At 37.2% G+C, this 24,351-nt stretch overlaps 2 protein-coding genes across 2 annotated transcripts in view; one reads left to right on the top strand and one right to left on the bottom strand.

Annotated features, from left to right (window-relative positions):
* Positions 1-3,281: 3,281 nt before the first annotated feature.
* LOC125235750 lies at positions 3,282-6,071 on the bottom strand. Its single transcript, XM_048142333.1, has 3 exons — positions 5,914-6,071; positions 4,119-5,086; positions 3,282-3,410 (listed from the first exon to the last, which is right to left on the bottom strand). The coding sequence occupies exons 1-3, from the start codon at positions 6,050-6,052 to the stop codon at positions 3,357-3,359; spliced, it is 1,161 nt and encodes a 386-aa protein (XP_047998290.1). The 5' UTR covers positions 6,053-6,071; the 3' UTR covers positions 3,282-3,356.
* A 2,379-nt stretch (positions 6,072-8,450) lies between these two features.
* LOC125236099 (paired box protein Pax-6-like) overlaps positions 8,451-24,351 on the top strand; it is a 68,089-nt gene continuing 52,188 nt past the window's right edge. Inside the window, exons 1-4 of the mRNA XM_048142795.1 lie at positions 8,451-8,558; positions 8,989-9,106; positions 12,429-12,594; positions 15,569-15,749. Of these exons, the coding sequence (XP_047998752.1) occupies positions 8,451-8,558; positions 8,989-9,106; positions 12,429-12,594; positions 15,569-15,749 (573 nt within the window). The remainder of the gene's footprint in view (positions 8,559-8,988; positions 9,107-12,428; positions 12,595-15,568; positions 15,750-24,351) is intronic.

Raw genomic sequence — 24,351 nt, forward strand, 5'->3', positions numbered from 1 at the left:
GTATGTAGGTGTAAGTAGGTATGAGTGGGTCGGTATCTTTATTCTCATTGTGTAAGTAATTAATGCATTTTCTTCGCCATTAATATTGTTAAAAATTAGAAATGATGAATTTCATTTAATAACGTTCTTGGCCACTTGTTTTTTTTTATTATTAAAGCTTGACTTAAAACTTGAATGACAGTCTGCCTATCAGCATGTCAGAAACATAAGCTTTAAATTCAAAAAGTTGTTACCTACATAAAACATTAAAACGGGTCACTCACGCATTTTAAAAGATTGTTCTTTATGGTGTTAAACATGGTGAACAATCTTTGACGCAAAACATGTTAGTGACCTGTTTTAACATAGGTACTTTTGGTTTATAAGAATATTAGTTAACTTTGTTACAACATTGTTATCTGTCAGCATATACGCAAATCATACGAATGAAACAACGAACAAAATAATTAACCGCATAACACAAAACTACTTATATACACATCCCGTTCCATTTCAAAAATGGAACAACAGAATTTGAATCCAAAAGCGCGCGAAAACAAATATATTCAACGCCTGGATTGGTTGAAAAAGAGCGGCGCTCACATGCCATTGGTCAAAGACAATGTTTGTGCGAATAGCGGTTTGTGCGGGGGAGTCTGGCCGAAATCCGACCGCAAATGTTGACAGATCCCTTACGAACTGGCCAGTGTAAACCCGACTTTATTTCTTTAACATAGGGTCTTTTGAATGTATAGCAGCTTGTGTGGATATGATGAAAAGTGTAAAGAGGACGGAAAGCGGGCAGTGGTGTAGTTAGTGTGAAATGAAAGACTAGAAACACTAATTAAATTGAGAGCCTATTAGGAATTAAAAGGCGTCGATGCTCGGGTTGTTTATTAAATTTTTTCAAGTGTCAATTTTTTTCAAATTATATTTTACCTACAATTAAGAGTCACTAATTTACATAACAGCGATTTAGACATCCCCGCCGAGGCAAGTATTTTTTTTTTTAATTCATGCTTCCAAAAAATGAAGACATAATATTTACTTAACCATTGTATGGACGGAGCTATCAAAGTCGCTGTCAACTTAGCATAGAATCGAAGTTCGAACAGACAAACATTTACTTACCTAAAATTTGATAAAGGTATGTATAGACATTTATCAGAATTTAATATTTAGTTTTTGCCAGTCAAGCGTTATTCCTACAGCTGATTAAAAAAAACTTAATTTACCTCCGACTTGCCTACAAATAGCCTGCAATAGGTATCAAGATATGTAGATACATACCTATATAATACGTACCTAAGTTTAAGTTTCATAGCACATGTTTAAAGTCACTGAAACTATTTGAAACATATTTTCATATAAATAAAACAATAATATTATGTACTTACTAAGTAGACGTGTATTTAATAAAATTAATATTTATTTTGAATGAGCTACAAATATGTTCCTAATGCAGTTAAAGATAAAAACGAAATGGTTGTTCTACTTTTAATACGAATTAATTTTCCCGTAATAAACCGAATAGGCTCTAACTAAATCCAAACGCACCGCCGATAAGAAACTTAAAGCGATAAATTAAATACCACCATCGTTACCAACCCCTTATTTTGCGAAATAATTTTATTATAATAGATAATTTAAAACTGGCCAAGTCGCCCCACCACTGGGGGGATAATATGAGGAATGGGCGGGGCATAAATTAAAACAGAAACACACATAAAAAGCCGTCTCTCTCGCACAAATGAGCAATCCTAAATGCAGTAAGCGGCTTACAATAGGAGTTGACACTCGGCGGTGTTGCGTGCTCTTTCATTCTCGCAGCATTGATGTATTTCTATTTCAGTCTGTCGCTGGGCCCTTTATATTTATAAAGGTATAGACCCAAAGCCCCACGTGAGATTGTGTTTTGTAATCAGTGAAGTGGTATCTTTGTACGGGAGCGCGCGATGCGGCCCGTTTGACAGTTGACGTTTTTTTGGCGCGAAGACGAAGGCACTAGACCTGTGAACTTTTAAAAAGTTGAAGTGATGGTGGAAGCCAGTTGAAGTCTGTTTCAGTTATTGCTTGTGCAATAACTTGGATTTTTATTTTAAGGAGTCAGTTTAGGTAAGCAATTTTGGTTCGAAAAGTGGCTAATTGATTAAAAATTTAATTAAAATTCATAGTCACAACTTAACTGTTTGTGACATTTGTGAGGTGATGGCCAACAAAAGTTTTTCTTTCAAATTGTCTAAAGGAAAATGGGAGAGTTCTGTCAATTTAGTAAAACTACTTTATTATTGCTATATGAAGCGTCATATAGATCTGTCATATAGGTAGACATATCTGTCATACCTATGTAAACATTTACATATTTCCAATTCAATAGTAGGTAAATTGACAAATAAGGCTACTACTAGTTTATGTAATAATAACTAAATACCTACCTAATTATAAACTTCTTGTTAGACCCCAAACATCTCAAGTTATTTAATTCGGGTCACTCACGAGAGAGAATCAAGTACTTAAATTAGTGTGCGTGACCCAATATTTTTATCTTAACTGTAATTAACAGAACAACATTTTCTCACCAACGAAAATTATTAATTTTAAATTAGTAAACTCTCATTATGTTAAAACTAACTGAATACTTACCGTTGTACCAATATCCAACATCGTCAAGTTGTTAACTAAACTAGTTTTGTAAGTATCTACGGCTCTAAAATTATAATGTAATCCATAGACACTATATAGAGGTATATGTACAAAGTTGGCAACTACCCTTAATGCGTTTTCACATTATCCGATCCGATATCGGATGTCGGACAGATATCCCATACATTACAGGCGCGATCTTGGATTTTTTCCATTGAAATCCTTCCGACATCCGACATATGATCGGATAATATGAAAACGGCGTTACTTGCAAGCTTTTTATATCGTTATAATAGTTATGTTGTGTTTCACATCGGTCTAATCGTAGAAACTTTAAATTCTGCCGGCGTATCATGCTTCAAATTTTATCACTTTTCTACGTGCATAAGACATTGTCACTCTCACACTGACATACTTGCCAAAGCGTGACGGATACTTTATCCACGTGGATAAATGATAAAATTGGAAGCATAATACGCCGGCTGGTAGTTTTTTGAAATTAAACAGTGTTTATAAAGTTTATATACGCACTTTTGAAGTAATAGTATAGAATCTATTCTTTTAGTTTTCGAGTGTTTGAAAAGCTTTACTTTAAATTTAGAAATAATATTACATTGGGAACTCTATTTATCAGAAATTATAGAAATTTGAAAAAATAATTCCTTGGGATTTGACTTTATTAAAAGAAAAACGGTTAAATTACAGTTTCAATTACTATTAAACAAATCAAGTTGTTAACTAGTAGTTGTAGTGCTTTCCGGCTGGGTCCCCATAAGCACGCGAGGTCTCTGTAAAATATAAAATTACATTCATATTTTATTTATCCTTATTTAAAATAAATAAATCATTTGCGACACGCAGGCATAAAATATACAATAATTACAGTACATTACGATACAATCGCGGAAAAGAGGAAGATAGGAATTACGAATTTACCAGACCTCTCTTTAAAAAAAACAGACTTCCTCTAGTATCCCAAATACTAGTACTTAAAGGTATGTATGAAAAATCCCTATTTAATAGTGATTTAATCAACAACTTACCTAATAAAAACATACCTCTAAAAACTAATAGTTGCACATATATCATGAATTACAAACCCTTCTCCCATTTAATTTCCACTAGCTTTCATATGACTAATATTTTAGGAAATATAAAACATTTTTTATTTACCTACACACTAAATGTGCTATTGCACGCAGATGGAGCGGGAGTATAGACAAAGCGTTCTCTCAAGAGATTTATGAAATGTCTAGTACCGTACATACCTTTTTTATGTCTATTTAGACATTTTTTTACATTGCGAATGTGATGAAAAACATTGTGCGTAAGAATATTTTAAACTCGTGTCTTTAAAACGCTCCGGAAAGTTATCGTGATACATATAACATACGCTCGTTTGCAAATATTTGACTTTCACCCCACGCTGCACAATGTACTGTTATATTTCTCCTAAAAATCGACTTGCCTACCTAATTTATTGTAAAATTACTTACACTCCATCTCTCTCTAGTAGTAGAAGGCGTAGCTTTCGTAGTTGTAGTAGTCTCAGTTGTTAATTCTTCAGTCATAGCGTCTTTACTTTCATCTTCATTTATATTTCTTAGTTCCATTTCAGCAACGCCCTTCTTCGCGTCTTCATCAATAACAGTCATTTCTCCTGCTAGATTTGTTGCATTTTCATCGTTGGTACTTAATTCACGATTATCAGGATTATCAGTACTATCAGCTAGTTCTTCTTTTATAGTTTCTCCATCATTTGCGCTTGATACATGTTCCGCATTATCCTTTGTTTCTTCGACAGTTGCCAACTGTTTTTCTTCGTCTTCACTGGATTGCAGGGCAGTTTGTTTTGTTACATTTTTATTTTTTGGACTTGTGCTGTTTTCGTCAGCTTCATTTATGTGGGAGCTTTGCTCTGTTGGATTTTCTATATATAGGAGCTTCGCACGGAAATGCACAGTAGTGGACGTATTTACTATATTAGCTTTTGTTATATGATTATTAACATGAGACGTATTTAACTTAGGCGTGTTTAAAATTTTATGCTGTTGAACCTTCATTGGTTTGCTTTTATTGTTAGTATTTTTATCAATTTTCATTGCTAATTTTACTCTTTGGCGAGTTTTTTGTGTTCGTGTTGTTTTAAGTTTAGCCGTGGCTTTTATGTCTGCCCACATTTTATCGTGTAACGCTTTGTTTTTCGATCTTATAAACGCCTCCCTGTCTTTGAGTTGATGTTCCACTAACGTATTTTTGAATTCTTCCAAAGACATGAAAGGGTGCGGAAATTTAGCTTCTAAAGGATTGTTTATATATATTGTTGAATTAATGTCTGGACCGCTGCGTGTAATAGCAATATTGTGAATTTTAATTCCATTTACGTTTTTCAGTTTTTTTAGATGTATCTCATATACCGAGTCATTTACAAAAAATCTTCTAGTTAAGTGTGGAGCTTTGAGATCTGTAGAATTAATGGTTAAATTATAAATATAAAAACAAGCGTTTTTTGTGTAAATAACTATGGATCATAGGTAATTTATGTAGTTAGCACTGGAACGAAAATGACTAGGCAGACACAACCTCAACAAAAAATTAAATGTAACACACATATAACAATTCACACATTCCATAGTGCAGATATAGTATTTTATGCAACTGGTGGTTAAAAGAGGTCAAAAAAGGTGAGTGGCGTGGGTAACAATTTGAGGCGAAGCCGAAAATTGTTAATAAAGACGCCACGAGAATTTTTTGACTCAGTTAAACACCGTTGCATACAATACTTTTTCTACGACCAAGCACTTATTTTGAAAGAAAATTATAAATCAACAAATACCTACTTTCAGTCATCTTAGTTATCTAGTGGACCGCCTACCATTTTGAATATGCAGTTTGAGTGCAAACATGAAAATAAAACTGTCTATGGTATGGTTCTTTGAAGCCTGGCCACTAAGACGAATCGAGCCGAGTTGAATCGAGTTCTCATACATTTGAATGCGATTCGACGCGTCGCCAATGAACGCAGCAGAAAACGAAGGAGTCTCGACTCTGCGAATTGGTTTGTTAAGTTGGTAGCAATGTATTTACTGAACTGTAACAGCTATATCGTGCTACTGCTACTAAATGTTTTCAGGGTATAGACTAGATAGACTTGTCCTGACATCTTTTATGTAGGGTTTTAAAGTTCTATGCACGACCTTGTAACTCACGAATAACAGTACGGGAGTAGAAAAAAAATATTACAGAATTTGACTGTATATTATTCTATTACACAGTGACTAGGAAACATACCAGTCCCATTTTTGATAGCACCTGAAACTATCTCATATAACTTCGTAATATTATCTCCCCACGCCAAATTTTCATCAGCTCGGCAACACTTCAACATTACAATTATTAAACAGAATTTATATACTAACGTTGATACCATTTTGATAAACAATTACAAATACCGGTCGCGAAGCAAAAGCGTTGATCACGGTCGAATGCATCGTTGCAATTTAATTTCTGATTAAATTTTACGTGGGTTAGAGTTCTAAGAAATACAGAGATTAGGGCCTTGTGCCTCATAGTTGCTAGATTTCCGTAACCTAACCACAAAATTAAATTTTTGAAAAAGATCCCGACAGCGACATAGTGGACCGATTTTCATGGAACATGAACATTCCCGACTAATTCAGCTTTCAATTAAAAAAACTGAATCTAAATCGGTTCGTCCGTTCGGGATCTACGATACCACAGACAGACACACACACAAACAGACAGACAGACAAATCGTCAAGCTTATAACACCCCGTCGTTTTTGCGTCGGGGGGGGGTTAATAAAAAAAAAATGCAGGCAAAAAGTTTATTATTGTAAACTTATTTATTTTATTTATTATAAACTGAAATAAATGTCATATACAAAGAAAATATCGTGGCATTGGACACTTGGAGATTGATGTCTTGGCCATATATTCTTTGTTCACATATAACATATATTTCAGTATAGTTAAAATAGTAGCGTGCCTACTAAAAAACACTAATTAAAATATTTTCTATGAAAATAATTTAATTTGTTCTTAGACTATACCTATTATTCCGTCAAACGGAATGATAGAAATTAGATTTGGCATCCATCATACTCATTGTCTATTTATTTAAGTAGCTTCAGATTTGGTAATTTTTATTGAACATTGATATCGACGAAGAACAGAGTATTTTATATTTATTACAATTCATCGTAGGCATACAGCTTGGCCAAAAATTAAAAAACCGGCCAAGAGCGTGTCGGGCCACGCTCAGTGTAGGGTTCCGTAGTTTTCAGTATTTTTCTCAAAAACTACTGAACCTATCAAGTTCAAAACAATTTTCCTAGAAAGTCTTTATAAAGTTCTACTTTTGTGATTTTTTTCATATTTTTTAAACATATGGTTCAAAAGTTAGAGGGGGGGACGCACTTTTTTTTTTCTTTAGGAGCGATTATTTCCGAAAATATTAATATTATCAAAAAACGATCTTAGTAAACCCTTATTCATTTTTAAATACCTATCCAACAATATATCACATGTTGGGGTTAGAATGAAAAAAAATATCAGCCCCCACTTTACATGTAGAGGGGGTACCCTAATAAAACATTTTTTTCCATTTTTTATTTTTGCACTTTGTTGGCGTGATTGATATACATATTGGTACCAAATTTCAGCTTTCTAGTGCTAACGGTTACTGAGATTATCCGCGGACGGACGGACGGACGGACGGACGGACGGACGGACGGACGGACGGACGGACGGACGGACGGACAGACAGACATGGCGAAACTATAAGGGTTCCTAGTTGACTACGGAACCCTAAAAATGCAACATCATAATGCCTAACCTAATACGAAATCGTTATGTACTAATACGAAAAAGACACTTATACTACCATGTATAATGTTTTATAGTGTAAATAATAGTACATTACGATACAACTGCGAAAAAAAGGAAGTTCGAAACGAGTGGCGATAAATTAAATTACGACCGAAGGGAGTGTTTTAAATCGACACGAGTTACGAATTTCCGCACGTGTGTCGTACGACGGTTTTCAGTACAGGGTGTAGCCGAATGGCACAAACGCTCACGACGGTTTTCTATCCCTATCGTCTTGCGTATTGGCAGATGAGCTACTGAGCCTCCGAAGTTTCGACCTGGCATATAATGAACCACTTCTCGCACTAGTGCTTAAAAAAACACCATCTGTACTGAAAACATCATTTAATATTTACTAGTCGTTTTTCGGTTAAGGACACCATCGGATTAATAAGAATCCAATCAGAACGCCTAGTTTCCTGTCTAAGTTTGAAGGTCAGTCAAAACGTATGCCTCCAATTCTGGATTAATTATCAACTCCCAAGAGTCATAACGGAAAACCGAGAAAAAGGAGCTTCGACAAGTTCGAGAAAGATGATTCACGTCTAGGGTTGCAAATAGAAAAAAAAAACAATTTTTTTTTCAGAATTATGAAAAAAACATGAAAAAAACCAAGCACCATATTTTTTTTTTCTGAATATGGTGTTTTTCAGATGAACAAATAATACGTCAATAACGGTTTTTCGTGATTTGTAACGTTTCAATAACAATAGCGTACATTTTAATTCGATAAACATTCCGTATGCAAAAGTTTATTGGGGAATCTCCGATGCGGCGTGGAGCTTGGAGAGGCGGTGGTGTTGTCAACAGTAAATAGCGACAACTATACGTATACTAACTACAGATTCTGTAAATGTTAGTTTTATAAAACCAGAAATTAAAGTTATTAAATTAAATTCCTTTAATAGTTAACATGTTCGTCATTCGTTCATGTTCGAGATGTGGTGCCGGCGAAGAATGCTCCGGATCTCATGGACTGAACGCCGTACAAACGTCTCTATTCTTGAGGAACTCGGCTCTCCACTATTTGCACCCAACGTGTGCTGGGTTTCTTCGGCCATCTGAGCAGGACCGCACCAGATAGTCTAGAGAAGCTCACAATCACGGGACGCATGGCAAGGAAGCGAAGAAGTGGAAGCACGCCCACACGTTGGGCAGACATACTAACGTCTGTGACAAATACCACTTTGCAGGCTAGCATGCACCAGGCCCAGGATCGAGTGGCGTGGAGTGTGGAGACAACTGGTGAAGAGTGTCCACATTCGTCACGTCCCTCAGCCATGAGGATACAACAAAGAAGAAGGAGGAACAGTTAACATAAAGTCTAAAAAATCGTATAAAAGTATTAACTATTTTCCAAATTTTGAGATTTCGTCCTTCAGAAAAAAAAACATACTCCAGAAACTGTTTTTTTTTTCACGGTTTTTTTTTCACCGTTTTTTTTTTGCAACCCCATTCATGTCTGTTGTTTGTGCAGGGCGGCACCATAGAAGAATACGGGGTATACACGATGCTGCCGGCGCAGCAGCTGCCCCCCATCAGCCCGTGGCCCCCCGACGGCGTGCTGGACCGCATGGACGACCTGGCGCACAAAGGTAAAGGTAATGGTGAATACACCCCTACTTTGCATTCGCTGCTAGGGTGTATACAGCGTGTATGTTCGATCTTACCTCAAACTTTAACCAGACCAAGGTCTTAGTGCTAAGAACTCATACAAGTAATTATAAGTTTGGTGTTAACTGCAATGTTTGCGTGCACCTGTTTGACATCTGGAAGACGCGGTACTAACTGACAGTTCTTACGTCAAGTCACGACGTTGAACAAAACTAAAGTACCAAATGTACATTATACATTGCGTGCTGAATTATCTTGTATGAAAAAATAAAAGTAGTATTTTTGAATTAAGTCAATTTGAAAATATGTCACGTAGAGCTTTTACTAATGACCCTTTAAGTATGTGGTATTATCAGAAATACACGCTGCAGATATGTCTGTCAGATCTTTTGAGGTATCTTTGTATAAAATTCCGGGACAGAGACGCGACTGTAGACACATTGGTATATAAAGAAAGCATAACGTGTTCACTGGTTACTCATTATACAGGTTGAAATAAAAAGGACTTACCACAGTATAATAAAGAGTACTATCGTACAGTATGGCCACTCCCGCTCCCCGCTGAAAGTGCCGCCCACCCCCTCTCGGTTACCTCACAGTTACTGCCTGTCAAAAACACGAAAAGTCGACCTGTCATATGTCACTCATACAAGCATAGTACGCGTTCACCTAGACGAGCTTAGAATGTGTGCTAGAAACGCGCCTCTTTCATATATTTGATCGCTTGTGTCCGAGGTGTGTTTTTACTATGGAACCTATGCCAAAATCGCGAAAAAAAATTTGGAAGTTCCATAGATAGAAATGAGTGGCATCATGACAGTCGGAATGTATGGAAATTACATTTTTTTTTGCGATTTCAGCTTTAGTTCCATAATATAGAAAAGTTGAGTCACTGCAAAGTTTGAACGGTCCTTTTTATTTCACCGTGTATAAAACAAAGCGTATAAGTAATATCACCTCGGCCCGGATTTGGAAGCTCAATTTTAAATTTGAAGCACACTAATTTGTCACTCGCAAAATTGTGGAAAACTGTAAAATTGTATTTTTTTATATTCGAGAGCGAGAACTCGAGAATCCCGTGGCATTGACTCCTCGATTTCAAAAACAATTAATTGCTCGTAGAGTATATACGAAATCGAGTGATCAAAGTTCAAAAAATCGGCCCCCGGGATCATAATAATCTACACAAGAGACATAAACCAAGATAGATCTGACAGAAACATCTATGCATATTATAATCCCTAGGAAAACTGTTGTAGAAGGAAGCACGCAAAAATATGAGAATTATTTACAACCTACATCTTTTTGCGGGATTCGCCGTGCAAATTATTATGATAAAGTACTTTTTCTGGTACGACACGTAAAGCTGAACATCCGAGCAAGACGGGGTTATAATAAATTCTTTTAATTTTATGAAATTTAGTATGTGATGACGAATCCCCTTCGTTCGAAATGTCAGCTTTTTTTTTGCGTTAGCCAGGGTAGACACACATTTGTTCCAAATTACAAAGTTTACTTTCCGATTCTAAAGAATAAATCAACCATGAAATCTATAATTATACAGTCTATTTACTACAAATTTGTATGTATACCTAAACATCTAGGCATATTGTATTATACTATTATATACAGTGTAAATGACAAAAACTGCAAGCTATATTCTAACTTTCAAATTGAAATTAATTAGAATTTAAATTGGACTTCGGTAGTTGAAATCATTTCGTGATAGGTACCTACCTACCCACATGAATACGAGTATACATAAATCCTCACAAAAAGTGCCATGAAGTTGCAGATCTATGGGACGCAAGACGCAACCCTGGCTAACGCAACATGGTGAAACACAAAGTCTCAAATCTTGCTTGTTTCCACAGGTTAAAGATATTGAGCCTAATCTTTTTTATATACCTATACGTAATTTAAAAGAATAAGGTATCCTCAAAACGGTTTCTACCTGTTGCAATTATACGAGTCACTCACAAATTTAATGACACGGGTCACTAACATTTTTTTAAATTAGAGACTTCTTTTAATTTCAACAATTTTCGATACATAACAAGGGGCATTTGACGCCCAGAGTCGCGACTTGGTTGAAATATAAGGTTAGCAATTTGTTAGTTAATTAACGTGAGTGACCATAGAGTTCTTATTAAAGTCAATCAGATTTTTTTTACATATTCCAAGATTTCAGACTTTGTTTAGGGTTGTGTATTCTAAACTTTAGGAACAGAAACTGCGACTTAGAATCATTTACTTTGTGTTTATCTAATCAAAATGATGATTTGAGATATGCAAAGCTCCGATTGTCGATAAAAGGGCTCCGCAAGCGAGTTTAATTACACTAAGATAAGGTATTTACAACAAAGACAACCTATTGTACAACAACGTAACGCACCTCGCATGCGAGTTCTCGCCTCGTCTACATGTATCTGTGACTACGACGCTTTAAGGGGCCCACAGGTTACTAGTCTACCGGACGATTCAGCCTGTCACTTTATCTTCACTGTTATTTTTTGCGATCTACTGACAGACTACTGAGACTACGCTACTGGTACTTTCTCCCATCCATTGATAGTCTGATATCGATCGAAGAACTAGTAATATGTGGGCCCATACTGCCCCTAGTTTTCTATCTGTTGGAGACAGCTAGAAAAACGTCGTGTGTCTTTGTAGTCCTTTGAGATATCAAGTATCAAGTCTCAGGTAGACTTTAGAACGCAAAAAGTAAAAGTAGCTTTTTTATAATTTTTTATGCATTTATATTGTTTATAAGTAGGTATGCAAGGTACAGCGGGGCAAATCCCGACTAGGGGGCAAATGTAACTGATCCATTTTTTCCATGTTTTACCACAGAATATATAATAGTACAAGTTTTACAGTGGTAGCATTATTAGAGTGTCCATCGGTTATATATGGTAGGCGTGTTCAGTGGATACATATAGAACTCAACATCATAGTGCAATAATGGAAAAAATTGATCAGATACATTTGCCCCCCAGTCGAGATTTGCCCCGCTGTACCTTAGTTCAAAAGAAACAATAATACATGCAAGTAATACAAACTAATGGTATCGGATCAAACGAAGTGAATAGTTTTGTATATTATGTACGGTACGCCCCATAGACAAAATTTAGTACGTTAAGGGATCTAATAAAACAGCCGTGCTAATCCAAATCTTGACAATACTACTTTCAAGTTTTGGGTTAGAACGGCAAATGTTCCTAATCGCATCTCACCTGCCTCTAGTGTAAGCAAAATTGGAACAGCTGATTAATTGGAGTAAGCAAGCTTATGGTGCGGCAGGTCACAGCGGTGTTAACCAGCTCGGCGGGGTGTTTGTAGGAGGCAGGCCGCTGCCGGACTCCACGAGGCAGAAGATCGTGGAACTAGCGCACTCGGGAGCCCGGCCCTGCGACATCAGCCGCATCCTGCAGGTCTCCAACGGCTGCGTGTCCAAGATACTCGGCAGGTCAGTTGCCCCCGGTGTTTGTAGGAGGCAGGACGCTGCCCTCCACGAGGCAGAAGGTCGTGGAACTAGCGCACTCAGGAGCCCGGCCCTGCGACATCAGACGCATCCTGCAGGTCTCCAACGGCTGCGTGTCCAAGATACTCGGCAGGTCAGTTGCCCCCGGTGTTTGTAGGAGGCAGGACGCTGCCCTCCACGAGGCAGAAGGTCGTGGAACTAGCGCACTCAGGAGCCCGGCCCTGCGACATCAGCCGCATCCTGCAGGTCTCCAACGGCAGCGTGTCCAAGATACTCGGCAGGTCAGTTGCCCCCGGTGTTTGTAGGAGGCAGGGCGTTGCCCTCCTCGAGGCAAATTATGGTGCTGGCCTATATTATATCTCAATACGTGCAACATCTGCATTGGTCATTAGGTACAAGGTAAAACTAAAAGTATTGGAGCAATTCAACACCAAACACCAAGCAGTGTCTTAATTTTTCAACATCAAAAATCTGCTCCTATTCATATCAGTCACTTCAAAACCGACAGACCAGGTAAGCTATTATGAAATATGATCTTTGTCTACTTTTTGTAAAACAGACATGTTTTCATTTTTTTTTTCATAACATTTTTTTCAACGACCTGTTGTCGATCATGAGAGTTTACAATTCTTGACGGCACACTTTAAAGCCTAATACTTGACGCATTGTAACACGCAAAATATATTATATTGGACTAAATACCGAAACGACAGTTATTTAGAAACTCAATTTCTGCAACTATCTATCCGCAACACAACACCCAACTATTCCAAAAATGCAGTTGAAACAAATACCTCCGTCTAACCGGTCGTGACCACACTCATAGCGCAGGCCGCACGCTGAAACCGCAGGCTTACCTATTACACGAGCCATTTACAGCCCCCGACAACGAAAACCCAGCCTAACTACCTCTTATCTAACAACTGACTACACTACCAACTCGATCTTAGAATACTAGAGCTAAAGCTCAATTTACACGGAGAAGGTACAAGCTTATTAAGAGTTTATGATAGTTAATATCGATTCGTCTCGAGTTGGTCGGACCGGACAACGTCAAGGTAACGTCGAAGGTTGGTTTTGGGTGACAGTAACTTGAAACGTTCTATTTTTGAAATGATTGGATGTCGATTAATTTTGTTGCGGTTACCGTTTCTGTTTTTTTGCCTCGTAGATGTTGTCTAGTTTCTCTCTATCATAAGTGTTTAAAAGTTGATTGAAACTTGATCGAAATGGACTATAGTTTTCAGTCAAGTGCCTAAGTTAATTCTATGAATGAAGAGAAGAATCAATATTTGGCTCAAAAGGATAATGATATTGAGACTGACTACACGCTGAAATCCGGCCATACATAATATGGTAAATCTTTTAATGGAAAGATAACTTTCAAGCAGGACCGTTTCCAAATAATTTGTGAATATCAATCTACAAATTAAAGGTATAAACATATCGTAACGTCAGTGGGTATAACAATGACACTTCATAATAACATTAAGGACACTTCCATTCGAGACAAAATTAGCTTAGTCAGACTTAGGGTCGGTTGCACCAAACCGTCGGTCACTGTTAAAGCGTTCTTTAAATTTTATTGTAAGGTACAGCGGGGCAAATCTCGACTGGGGGGGGGCAATTATAACTAATCCATTTTTTCCATTACAACACTATTATGTTGAGTTCTACATCTATCCACTGAACACGCCTACCATATATAACCGGTGTTAAACATGGAAAAAATGGACCGATGTACCTTATGTGAAGTTCCATAGACGTCTGCTGCGTGACGATGACGAGTCTGTCAAATGTGGTTGTTGCAACTGGCCCTAAGTAACTGAACAAAGTAGCCATATTCCCATTTTGAAGTTTAGGTGAAGACTTAACAGTAAAGTATTCGATTACCCCTTCCTCGAATATTCGCGAGCAGCATGGCGCGTGTCGGGTTACCGGTGACACCGGCGTTTGGTGTCAGCTGTCGACGAGTTGGGAAAGAAAACGGTTAAGAAAGTGGCCTGTAGGTGTGTTGAAATGGGACTGGCTGTTTGATACCGGAAACCATTCAACAACAACATACATCAACATACAATCACGCCTGTATCCCATAAAGGGGTAGGCAGAGCACATGAAACTACTAAAGCTTCAGGGCCACTCTTGGCAAATAAGGGGTTAAAAGAAAACAAAACTATGGCATTGCAGTGACAGATTGCCAGCCTCTCGCCTACACCACAATTTAACCCATATCCCATAGTCGCCTTCTACGACACCCACGGGAAGAAAGGGGGTGGTGAAATTCGTAACCCGTCACCACACAGGCCATTCAAATAACCAAAAAATTCTCAACTATGATCCAAAATTAGGGCGAATACTAAGATAAACCTTTTTTTATGCATATTTTATCTTTTATCTTCTGGACTATAACTGTACGTACATTACAGTTATGCAAGAGGTTTTATCGTATTGATGTCCTTTGTATAATCAAAATAAAGCTAATAACGTCAGGCCATTAATGTCGTAAAGTGTGCCAAGAAATTTACTCTAACATACATAGGTAATTTAAAACCCCACCCCACCTTTTTATATCATGTAAGGGTCAATTTTTCTTGCCTGCCCTCTAAAACCTCTGAAATTACAAATATCAACATACTCGATTAGTTTAATGATATTTCGACTAACAGTCATGTTAATAATCTCGGCAACTCTCAATCAGAGACATGCAGAATAAAAGCTCAGATTGGGTACTGAGAGTGAGAAACCAATGGTACTGAGTTCGAATCCCGGTAATTTATCGTACGATGAACACAGACATTTGTTCCTAAATGAGTCATGGTTGTTTTCCATGTATAAGTTTAGTATGTGTTTACCACTCATGTCTAGGTAGTACCTAGAATTCATGCTCAGTTTAAGGCTAGCTTGATATGAAGTTGTCTCCTAATATTTATTTACATATTAACCACATTTTAAACACCAGGTACTACGAGACCGGCTCCATCCGCCCCCGCGCCATCGGCGGCTCGAAGCCCCGCGTGGCCACCGCTGAAGTGGTCTCCAAGATCGCTCAATACAAGCGCGAGTGCCCCTCGATCTTCGCGTGGGAAATCAGGGACCGCCTTCTGAGTGAGGGGGTCTGCACGTCGGATAATATTCCTAGTGTGAGTACCTTGCTTTATCACTAGGCCAAAAGATCTGACAAACCTTGCCGTTTAGCATGACTTGCATTTTTCGCTGCTCCATATGTCAAGTGTGACTTAATATGGAGATGGTTCGAACCCAGAAAAGCAACCGATGAGGTGGTCTCCAATATCGCTCTGTACAAGCGCGAGTGCCCCTCGATCTTCGTGTGGGAAATCCGAGACCGCCTGCTGAGTGAGGGAGTCTGCACGTCGGATAATTTTCCTAGTGTGAGTACCTTGCATTATCTTTCACTAGACCTACAGGTTTATCAAACTATGTCGCTTAGCACGACTTGCATTTTTTGGCGGCTCCATATGTCAAGTGTGACTTAATATGGAGATGGCTCGAAATCCTGCGAAGCTACATACTGCTGAGATGGTCTCCAAGATCGCTCAGTACAAGCGCGAATTCCCCTCGATCTTCGCGTGGGAAATCCGGGACCGCCTGCTGAGTGAGGGAGTCTGCACGTCAGATAATATTCCTAGTATGAGTATGAGTACCTTGCCTTATGTTTCACTAGACCTAGGTTTATCAAACTATTTATGCCGCTTAGCATGACTCACATTTTTTCGCGGCTCCATATGTCAAGTGTGACAAGTATGGAAATGGTTCGAAACCCCGCGAAACTACAGCTGAGGTGGTCTCCAAGATCGCTCAGTACAAGCGCGATTGCCCCTCGATCTTCGCCTGGAAAATCAGGGACCACCTCTTCGGCGAGGGCGTCAGCACGTCGAACAATATTCTTAATGTGAGTACCTTGCTTAATCGTTCTCTAGGTAGACAGGTCTACTGAACCTTGTCGTTTAGCATGACTTGCATTTTTATGCACAAATTCTTTTCATGTGTCGTACGCTAATGTATTAGGTAATCGCAAGTCATGCTAAGCTGTTCTATTTATTGCTTATGTTTAATAGTTAAATACTGATGCATGCAGCATATTATAGATTAGGTTAGTTACTAAATACGTGTTTAACGCTCAAATATTCAATTATAGCTTTTACACAGCCAGTTTTACAATGTATTTTTAAACAAAACAACATACAGATTAAGCTTTTGTACTTTGTCACGCTAGTTCAAATTCAAACAGTGTCAGTACGTCTTATACTGAGACTGACTGAAATAGACACGTCGTACGTTTCCGTAAAAATTATAAAAAGTAAATTCTTTTCACACTACATCTGTAATACATTTTATCCTAAGACCTTCGAGGTAAAATCGTCAACCACTAAGATTTGAAACATCTTTCTACTTTCCAAATTTCTGATCCATAAACATTTTAAGTCATCCATACCTACTAATATTATAAATGGGAAAGTGTGTGTTTCTGTTTGTTTGTCCGTCTTTCACGGCAAAACGGAGACGGAGACGATTTTTTTAAATGGAGATAGTTGAAAGGCTGAAGTGACATAGGCTACTTTTTGTCTCTTTCTAACGCGAGCGAAGCCGCAGGCAAAAGCTAGTATCTTATATTTGCGTTTAAATCAAGCGTCCTGCGTGAAAATAAAGCTTACTCTGTGGTAAAAGACTAGACAGATAGTGGCCTCTGTAGCGACAACTGCTGTTAAATATTCAAAATTCAAAGATCTATAAAAAGTCTACGTACCTAGTTCCTTATTCCTCTTCTGAATGGTTCAAACTTCGCTAAGTATTCTGCGAGAAGCATAATTGAGCTTGAAATCTTAAGCAGTTTGTACTGCTCCGGAAAACTTGGAATTTTCCTTTCATATATATTATAATATATTGTATAGGTATATTTATAATCGCAAAAATTTCACCATACTGCAAGATAATAATTATTGTAAACCATAATAGCATACGTATTAATTCCATATTAAAGGCCATTAAAGACAGATTTATAATTTAACTTTTTTTTATAAATGGGCTTACTCTTGGCCACAGACTAGCCAAAGGCAAAGACGTAACCTACGATGGAGTGAGCTCGCCCAGAAGATGCCTGTTCACTCTTGGTTTGAAATTTTAACATTACGCAGTATGTTTTGAGTGGTTAGAAGATTTATTAACCTTTTTCTAACCTTTGATATACATTTTAACCAGATATGTTCTCAACACAGTGTCATAAAGCTAAAAATGTATTTTTATCCAACTCGAATCAACGTTAAAATCAAAAACACATTTCCCAGCGAAAATATTTTCGCAAAATCATCTTTAGCTCTCCCCTGTGTCTAAATCGCAAAACAGCGCTTCTACGGGGCGCCTTTGAAAAGTATGAAAATACTAAAGGGCGAGACGGGACAATAGCATACCTACCTATACTATTACATCGGGGCTATAACGCCTTATCTTTCCCTGGCACTATACGGTCCCCCTTTGTCCCCCTCGCCCCACCACTTCGTGGCAAAACAATATGACGTTATAACTTTTTTCTTCATTTTTCCCTTTTTTGAATACGGGGTCTCTCCCTTCTGGGACATCCTTTAGACATATCGTCTTCGAATGTAGAGGATGATGCTTTTATAATAATGCCGATGGATTTCTGTGATTTGTAACCGGCGTCATAAATATGATGCGGAAAATATACATGGGTTTATGTATATTTTTGCGAAGTGGAATTATACACCATACATACATAGGTACATTGCAAATAATTATACTTTTTGAGGTCCAATCGACCACAACCCGCAGTGAATGTGTTAACAATTTACCCTTAATTTAACTTCTCAAAAAAAGTCACATAATCGCACTATTTTTTTTTATGAAGCTACGATAAAATTGTCGTGATTTTCGTGAGCTGTCTTCTCCTATAATTAAAAACCCCTAAAACTCAACGCGGCATAAAAATACATCTCTGCACCATTAACGAAGCGTCACGGTCATTTCGGCGCAGCCCTTTCACAAACATCCCTGCAAATACTTAACATAAATTAATTAAGAAATCCGCGCCATCTCCCCCGCTTTCTCCAAGAAAAAACCAACGCATTAAGTAGGTAGGTACTCGCGAAAAACATAAAACCGAAACAGAGGGGCGAAACGGGACGGGCATATACCTTTTTTAATGAAAACGAAAGAGTTGGGAGGCTATCTCTTTTTTCGTCGCCGAAGGGGGAAGCAGGGCGATTTTGACACGGTATGAATAAAGAAAATATGAAGGCCTTTGTTACCGTAAAAATTCCTGTACAGGGGATAAAGTCTTTAAGTCATAAGCGGGGGAGATATGCCTTCTATATACCTGTCTATATAGGATCGTTTGATGTCTTCGTATTTATCGAGGTCTGGTTGATATTGTGTTTACGTAGGTACGCCATAAGAGGGTGCTTAAGGCTGAATATATTAACGTCAAGATATCGATTGGGAAGGTTAACCCGTCTCATTTTGTTAGCGTGAGGTGAGGCTCTGGTATCGGTTAATGTATGCGCGAGACGCGACTGATCATTGGATGTTACAGAATAGATGTGGTGACGTACTTAATGTGTAGGTCAGACGCATATTTAGGGCCCATTTAGACGGGACGAGAACTCGCATACGAGTTTTATTACATTGCGGTATTATAGGCTGTGCAAAATTGTATGGAACCACAATAGCACGCAATGTAACTAAAATCGCGTGCGAGTTTGCACGCCGTCTAAATAAAGCCTTAGTGTTCAACATAATTGTCTTTTTTGTAGGTATCTGAAACGTGATAGTATTTACGATAACTTAAGAATACGAATCAGGAAACTTAAGACCTTTACGATGAGATTTCTTTATGATATTTTCTTCAAAAGCAACACAGAAGACGCTAAATCACATCTTGCAATTGATTGTAGGACCAAGAAATATTTTTAAGTTTAAATATGTACTAGTAAATATTTTTTTTTTAGGAGGTACCGTATAGGTAAAAAAAATGAGTGCTACTAGTACAACCCTAAATAAAAACTTAATGTTTTAAAAATTGGACAACCGTTTGATAGCAATATTTCCTAAACATTATATTGGACCTAATAACACAGCGTCAAATCTATCGTTAAGCTTTTACAGTAACGACCCTTAACTAAAAAGCAGTAACGACATTCAACCCTGTTAAGCATTTAAACAATAAAACTCTAAATACCGTATTCGACAACCGAAACTGAATGTTAGCGCGATTGTAAAAAGTTTATTTTTTGCTGGGGCGAAATTTAGGGTAAGAGGGTCAATAGTGGAACAGTAGGGTCATATCGCATAGTGACATGCGTTCCCGTAGCAAATCACTTCCGGGCCACTAAATCCAGGCCAAATTAATGCATTTAGCACGCCGTCCCCCGGCTGGGGATGACAACTTTATTTCATTGTGTCGCGATATTTTCTTGTCACTTTTGTCGGTAACGAGCGGCGATGATTTTTTCCGATGTTATTTGCATTTATTGTGTGTGCATTTGTTTCAAATATATTTTTTCTTGGTATTAAATATTCATGTTCGCTTTTAAAGGGTAAAATAATACTTAAAGCGAATTCTGAAATCGATTTATAATAAAAGTTCGTAGAGCGTCCGAATTGATAATAATGAAGTATGCAATAAAGCTTGAACAATTGAGAATCGATTGATTTTATTTTTTGTTTTTTATGTTACCTACTTAATGTCTCTGTACAAAATAAATCGTGATTTAACAACTTTTTATTTAGTTGAAAATTCTCTGTTTGGCCCAAAGCTTAGCTGGTAGATAATGCCTTCTGGCGTTAAGTTCGCCTTTTGTACAGTTTTTACTGTGTAATAAAGTTTGAATAAATAAATAAAATTTACTTCTATTTCCAGAAAAATGAACTTGATTCTATATTTGTATAAAGAGTTCGTTTGTTTTGATAGTTTGACTTTGTACTAACTAAATATTGACCCTAGTCAGAAAATACCAAGCTTTTAAAGTTGGCCGTACATCAACATTGCAATAACCAAGCCAATAACCCTGCAACACTGCTTTAAAATATCATTATGGCTCATATCAGAGATTTAGATCTCGCAGGGGTAGCCGGCACTATATCGGCAGAAACAAATTGTAACAAAGGAGTCCGGTAAAGAAGATTATCGGAGATGACGCGTGGCAGACACGTGACGTGAGTGTGGCTCGTGATCGGCGCATCTACCCTATTCTTAGACCACCTATTTCGATGTAAACTCTTTTGAAATAATTTAGAGTTGGATTTCGTTTGTTAACGCACAGTTTCATAAAGTCAGGACGCTTACAAGCGAAATACCGTTGTTTCTTATTGGGCTAAAGTCAGTTTTCGTTTTTCAATACATGTTTGAAACGTTACTTAAAAATAAGAAGTGTTGGAGGGAAATTAATACCACAATTTGAAGGATTTAAGGCTTACATTGATGTTGAGTGTAATCGTAAGAGTAAATAAATACATAATTGCAAGTTCTGCAGACATGTGGTTTTAATGTTGGCCGTCACCAGCAAGAGTGCCTTTAGGGTATTTAAAGAGGTTTTTGTTTATTCCAAAGTGCATCTGCGTGTAGACTTGTAGAGTAACTAGTCTACATAAGAGCTGATATTTTTTAAAAGTGCTAGCTTTCGTTTTCATCTTGGCGACATGTTACATGAATAGTTATTTGTTATACAAGGGGGCAAAGTTGTATTTTAACGCCGAGTGTGGAATTGAAAAACGAGCAAGTGAAAGGATTCTATAGTTGAACCACGAGCGAAGCGAGTGGTTCGAGAATAGAATCCTGACTAGAGTTTTTTAACACACGAGAAGTAAAATACATTTGCGCCCGAGTGTAACACAAAACTTTTCCCCTCACTAGGTATATCGAGGAAACTACAACGCAAAAACTGCGTTTATCACTGCTTCCAGTAGTTTCACAGGTGGTAAATCATCTTTATTACTAGTACTAGATTCAACTACTTTTATCAATTTTGACTTTATTCAAAGTCAAATTACTTTACTCACTAGTGGATAAAATGCGTTTTTACTCACTGGTATTAAAGGACAAAACACGTGTTTCCGAGCTAGTGAGGGGAAAAATATTTTGTTGAAATGTGTTATTCCATGATAGAATTTTTTTTTGTGTAATAAAGTGTAAAGTAGGCTTATATACCTACTGAAGTTATGAAGTAGGTACAAATTAATGATTAACTGGCAACTGTTATCAGTAAAGTTTATTCATTGTTAAAATACCTATTTCAGTTGGAATTTCTAATAAGTTTTTATTAGAAATTCCAACTGAAATAGGTATTTTTGTCGGAAGTAAGAAATGTTAATAAGCAGATTTGATCACTGTCAAAATTCTAAACACTGAACCGTAGCCGTTAAAAAAGCAGCAAAATATTATTATAACAAACACTTCTTCTTCTTCATCGAACGAGTATCAGGGATGGAGAGTAACATAGGCTACCCAGGCTAACTAGGAAAGCCGCGGGAAAAAGCTAGTATTACATTTTTATGATTCTAAATGTAATATATCGAATCCAAATTTTAAAAGCACTAACAATCGTATCTACAAATCCCGAGCGTACATACAACGATTTTATCAGCGTAACATTTATCCCCGTCTCAGCTTCCCCAATATGTGATCATGTAATCTCACCCTCTCATAATCCACAACGAGTTAATTACAAGGTTTAGATCCAATAAACTGTGTCTCATATTCCCATTCCTATCAAAAACGACCAGTTTAATAAGACCTCGATTCTCGTAAAAACTGCGTTATACGCCGCCATTTCGCCATACGGCTGGTGCCCGCCATTTTGTAAGCATGATGAGTGCGTACCGTCCCCCTGTCTCCTCACGTGGGACGATGACGATACAATACCTCTTTACGTTTTATTAGCTGCCAGTTTGTTAATAAAGTCTGGATTGTCTATGGTTTATAAAATTAGAATTTGTTCGGAATTCAATTATTGTTGTGTGCTCTTGATATTTTATTTGAAACGAAGATTTATTTTTAGTAAATTGATTTCATTGTAATTTTATTAGCTCTTGAATATTATAAAGACATTCAGTCTTGTATTGATTATACTCGGAATTGTCTTTCTTTGAATTTTGTTTGTATAAGTCTATGTAGTGTTTCTCTCTAGCTAGGTACTAATTACCAAATACTTTTTAAAACATATTGTAAGACTGTATTCATGAAAATCATTGTAGAATAAGGTGCATCAGGGTAATTCCGAAAGTCGCATAAAAATCACCATTATTTCCATCATATCAAGATTCCCCTTTCGGAATTACCAGAGCATTTCTGTCATTCGGAATTACCATAATGCGCCTTATATACTTATTCCTCAGAGTATTGAATGTAAATTTGGTCACCTAGATTAAAAATCAATAAAATTATTGATTTGACCAACTTGGATCATACTGTATTACTTTAAATAATTTACTAAGTGTAGGTCATACAATATAGGATAAGGTATAATATGTGTTTTGTACAATAAAGAGTAGGTAACTAACTACAATAATATAATCACACTGAGCAACTGTTAATAAATACTCTTCCATAAAAAAAATATTTGTGGCCGTTAATGAGCTTTGAAATCTTCCTTAAGTACTCGTACAGTCATATTTTACTAACTTAAGTACATCAAGTACATGTAACATAAATCTATTGTACTTACACAATAAAGTGATTACTATTACTACATTTGTTAGCCGAGTTACTTTGGTCAGAATTGACACGTTATCTTTCGTCAATAACTTCTCCCTCACACATCCTCCGCCTTTCCATTCATACGTACACTTGTTAAACTCCAAAATCACGCTACAGTAACCTAAACCTGTCCATCATATCCCGTTCTCACAGAACCAAATAAAAAACAGCGCGATCGGCGTCTGCGCAGACCAAGCGCGATAAATCGCACTTCCAATAATATTTCTGCCCTCTTTTCACTTTCAACTATATCATTTGATCCTTATGGGTTAGTTTTGGTTGTATCTTTGAGAATAGTTTATGAAAGTGGCCACGTGCGCGCTAAGCTGGGTATTAAGCTGTAATAATGACCGTTAGTGAGATACGGGGGTATAGGCGGATGGACGATACCTTCAACAGGTTTATTGTTAGTTTTGTGCACCTGTGTGCTCTAAAAATGTATACAAAATGTCTGTAGTTCTAAAAATCTGTCTGGTACATACAGACTCGTCAGTCCCTTACTTGTACAAGTACTTCGCGTTTTTAACTCTCATAGAAATGCAAGAAAATTACAAATACAAAATCGGAAAAATTGGTCGGAGTCTTATGAGGATAGGAAGAGTAATATGAAAGAATCAGGATTTGAAAAAGCCATCCACTTCTTCGGAAATTTCTTCAATGAAGTATTACCTATTGGTTTTTCTTTGTACGTATCTAATATATACGGTAATAATACCTAAACATTGTCACTGACATTCTTAACAAAAATAAGTAATAAAATTTTGATCGGTTCTTATCATTATCAAGAATCCCGCTCTTCAAGTTCGGCTTACCATGTATTATAAACACAGCGCTTTCTGATTTTCAGGACAATTATAGTCTATTCTCCAAAAACGCATTCGTATCAGGGTGTTACCGACAGCACCCAGAAAAACATGTAAACCATAATACATATTTTATCCGCAACTGTTGGGTTTTGATAACGGAGCAGCCATTCCCAACTTCAACTAATGAATGCGAAGATGTGAGATATTTGT

The sequence above is a fragment of the Leguminivora glycinivorella genome, chromosome 18 (assembly GCF_023078275.1).
Source record: "Leguminivora glycinivorella isolate SPB_JAAS2020 chromosome 18, LegGlyc_1.1, whole genome shotgun sequence".
Classification (NCBI taxonomy): Eukaryota; Metazoa; Arthropoda; class Insecta; order Lepidoptera; family Tortricidae; genus Leguminivora; species Leguminivora glycinivorella.

Bases quoted from the DNA above. Each gene is read 5' to 3' on its own strand.
- LOC125235750 (XM_048142333.1), bottom strand. From the start codon at position 6,052: ATGGTATCAACGTTAGTATATAAATTCTGTTTAATAATTGTAATGTTG. The intron at 5,087-5,913 runs GTATGTTTCCTA...TTAATTCTACAG, and splicing joins TGCTATCAAAAATGGGACTG to ATCTCAAAGCTCCACACTTA. The intron at 3,411-4,118 runs GTAAGTAATTTT...TATATTTTACAG, and splicing joins CTACTAGAGAGAGATGGAGT to AGACCTCGCGTGCTTATGGG.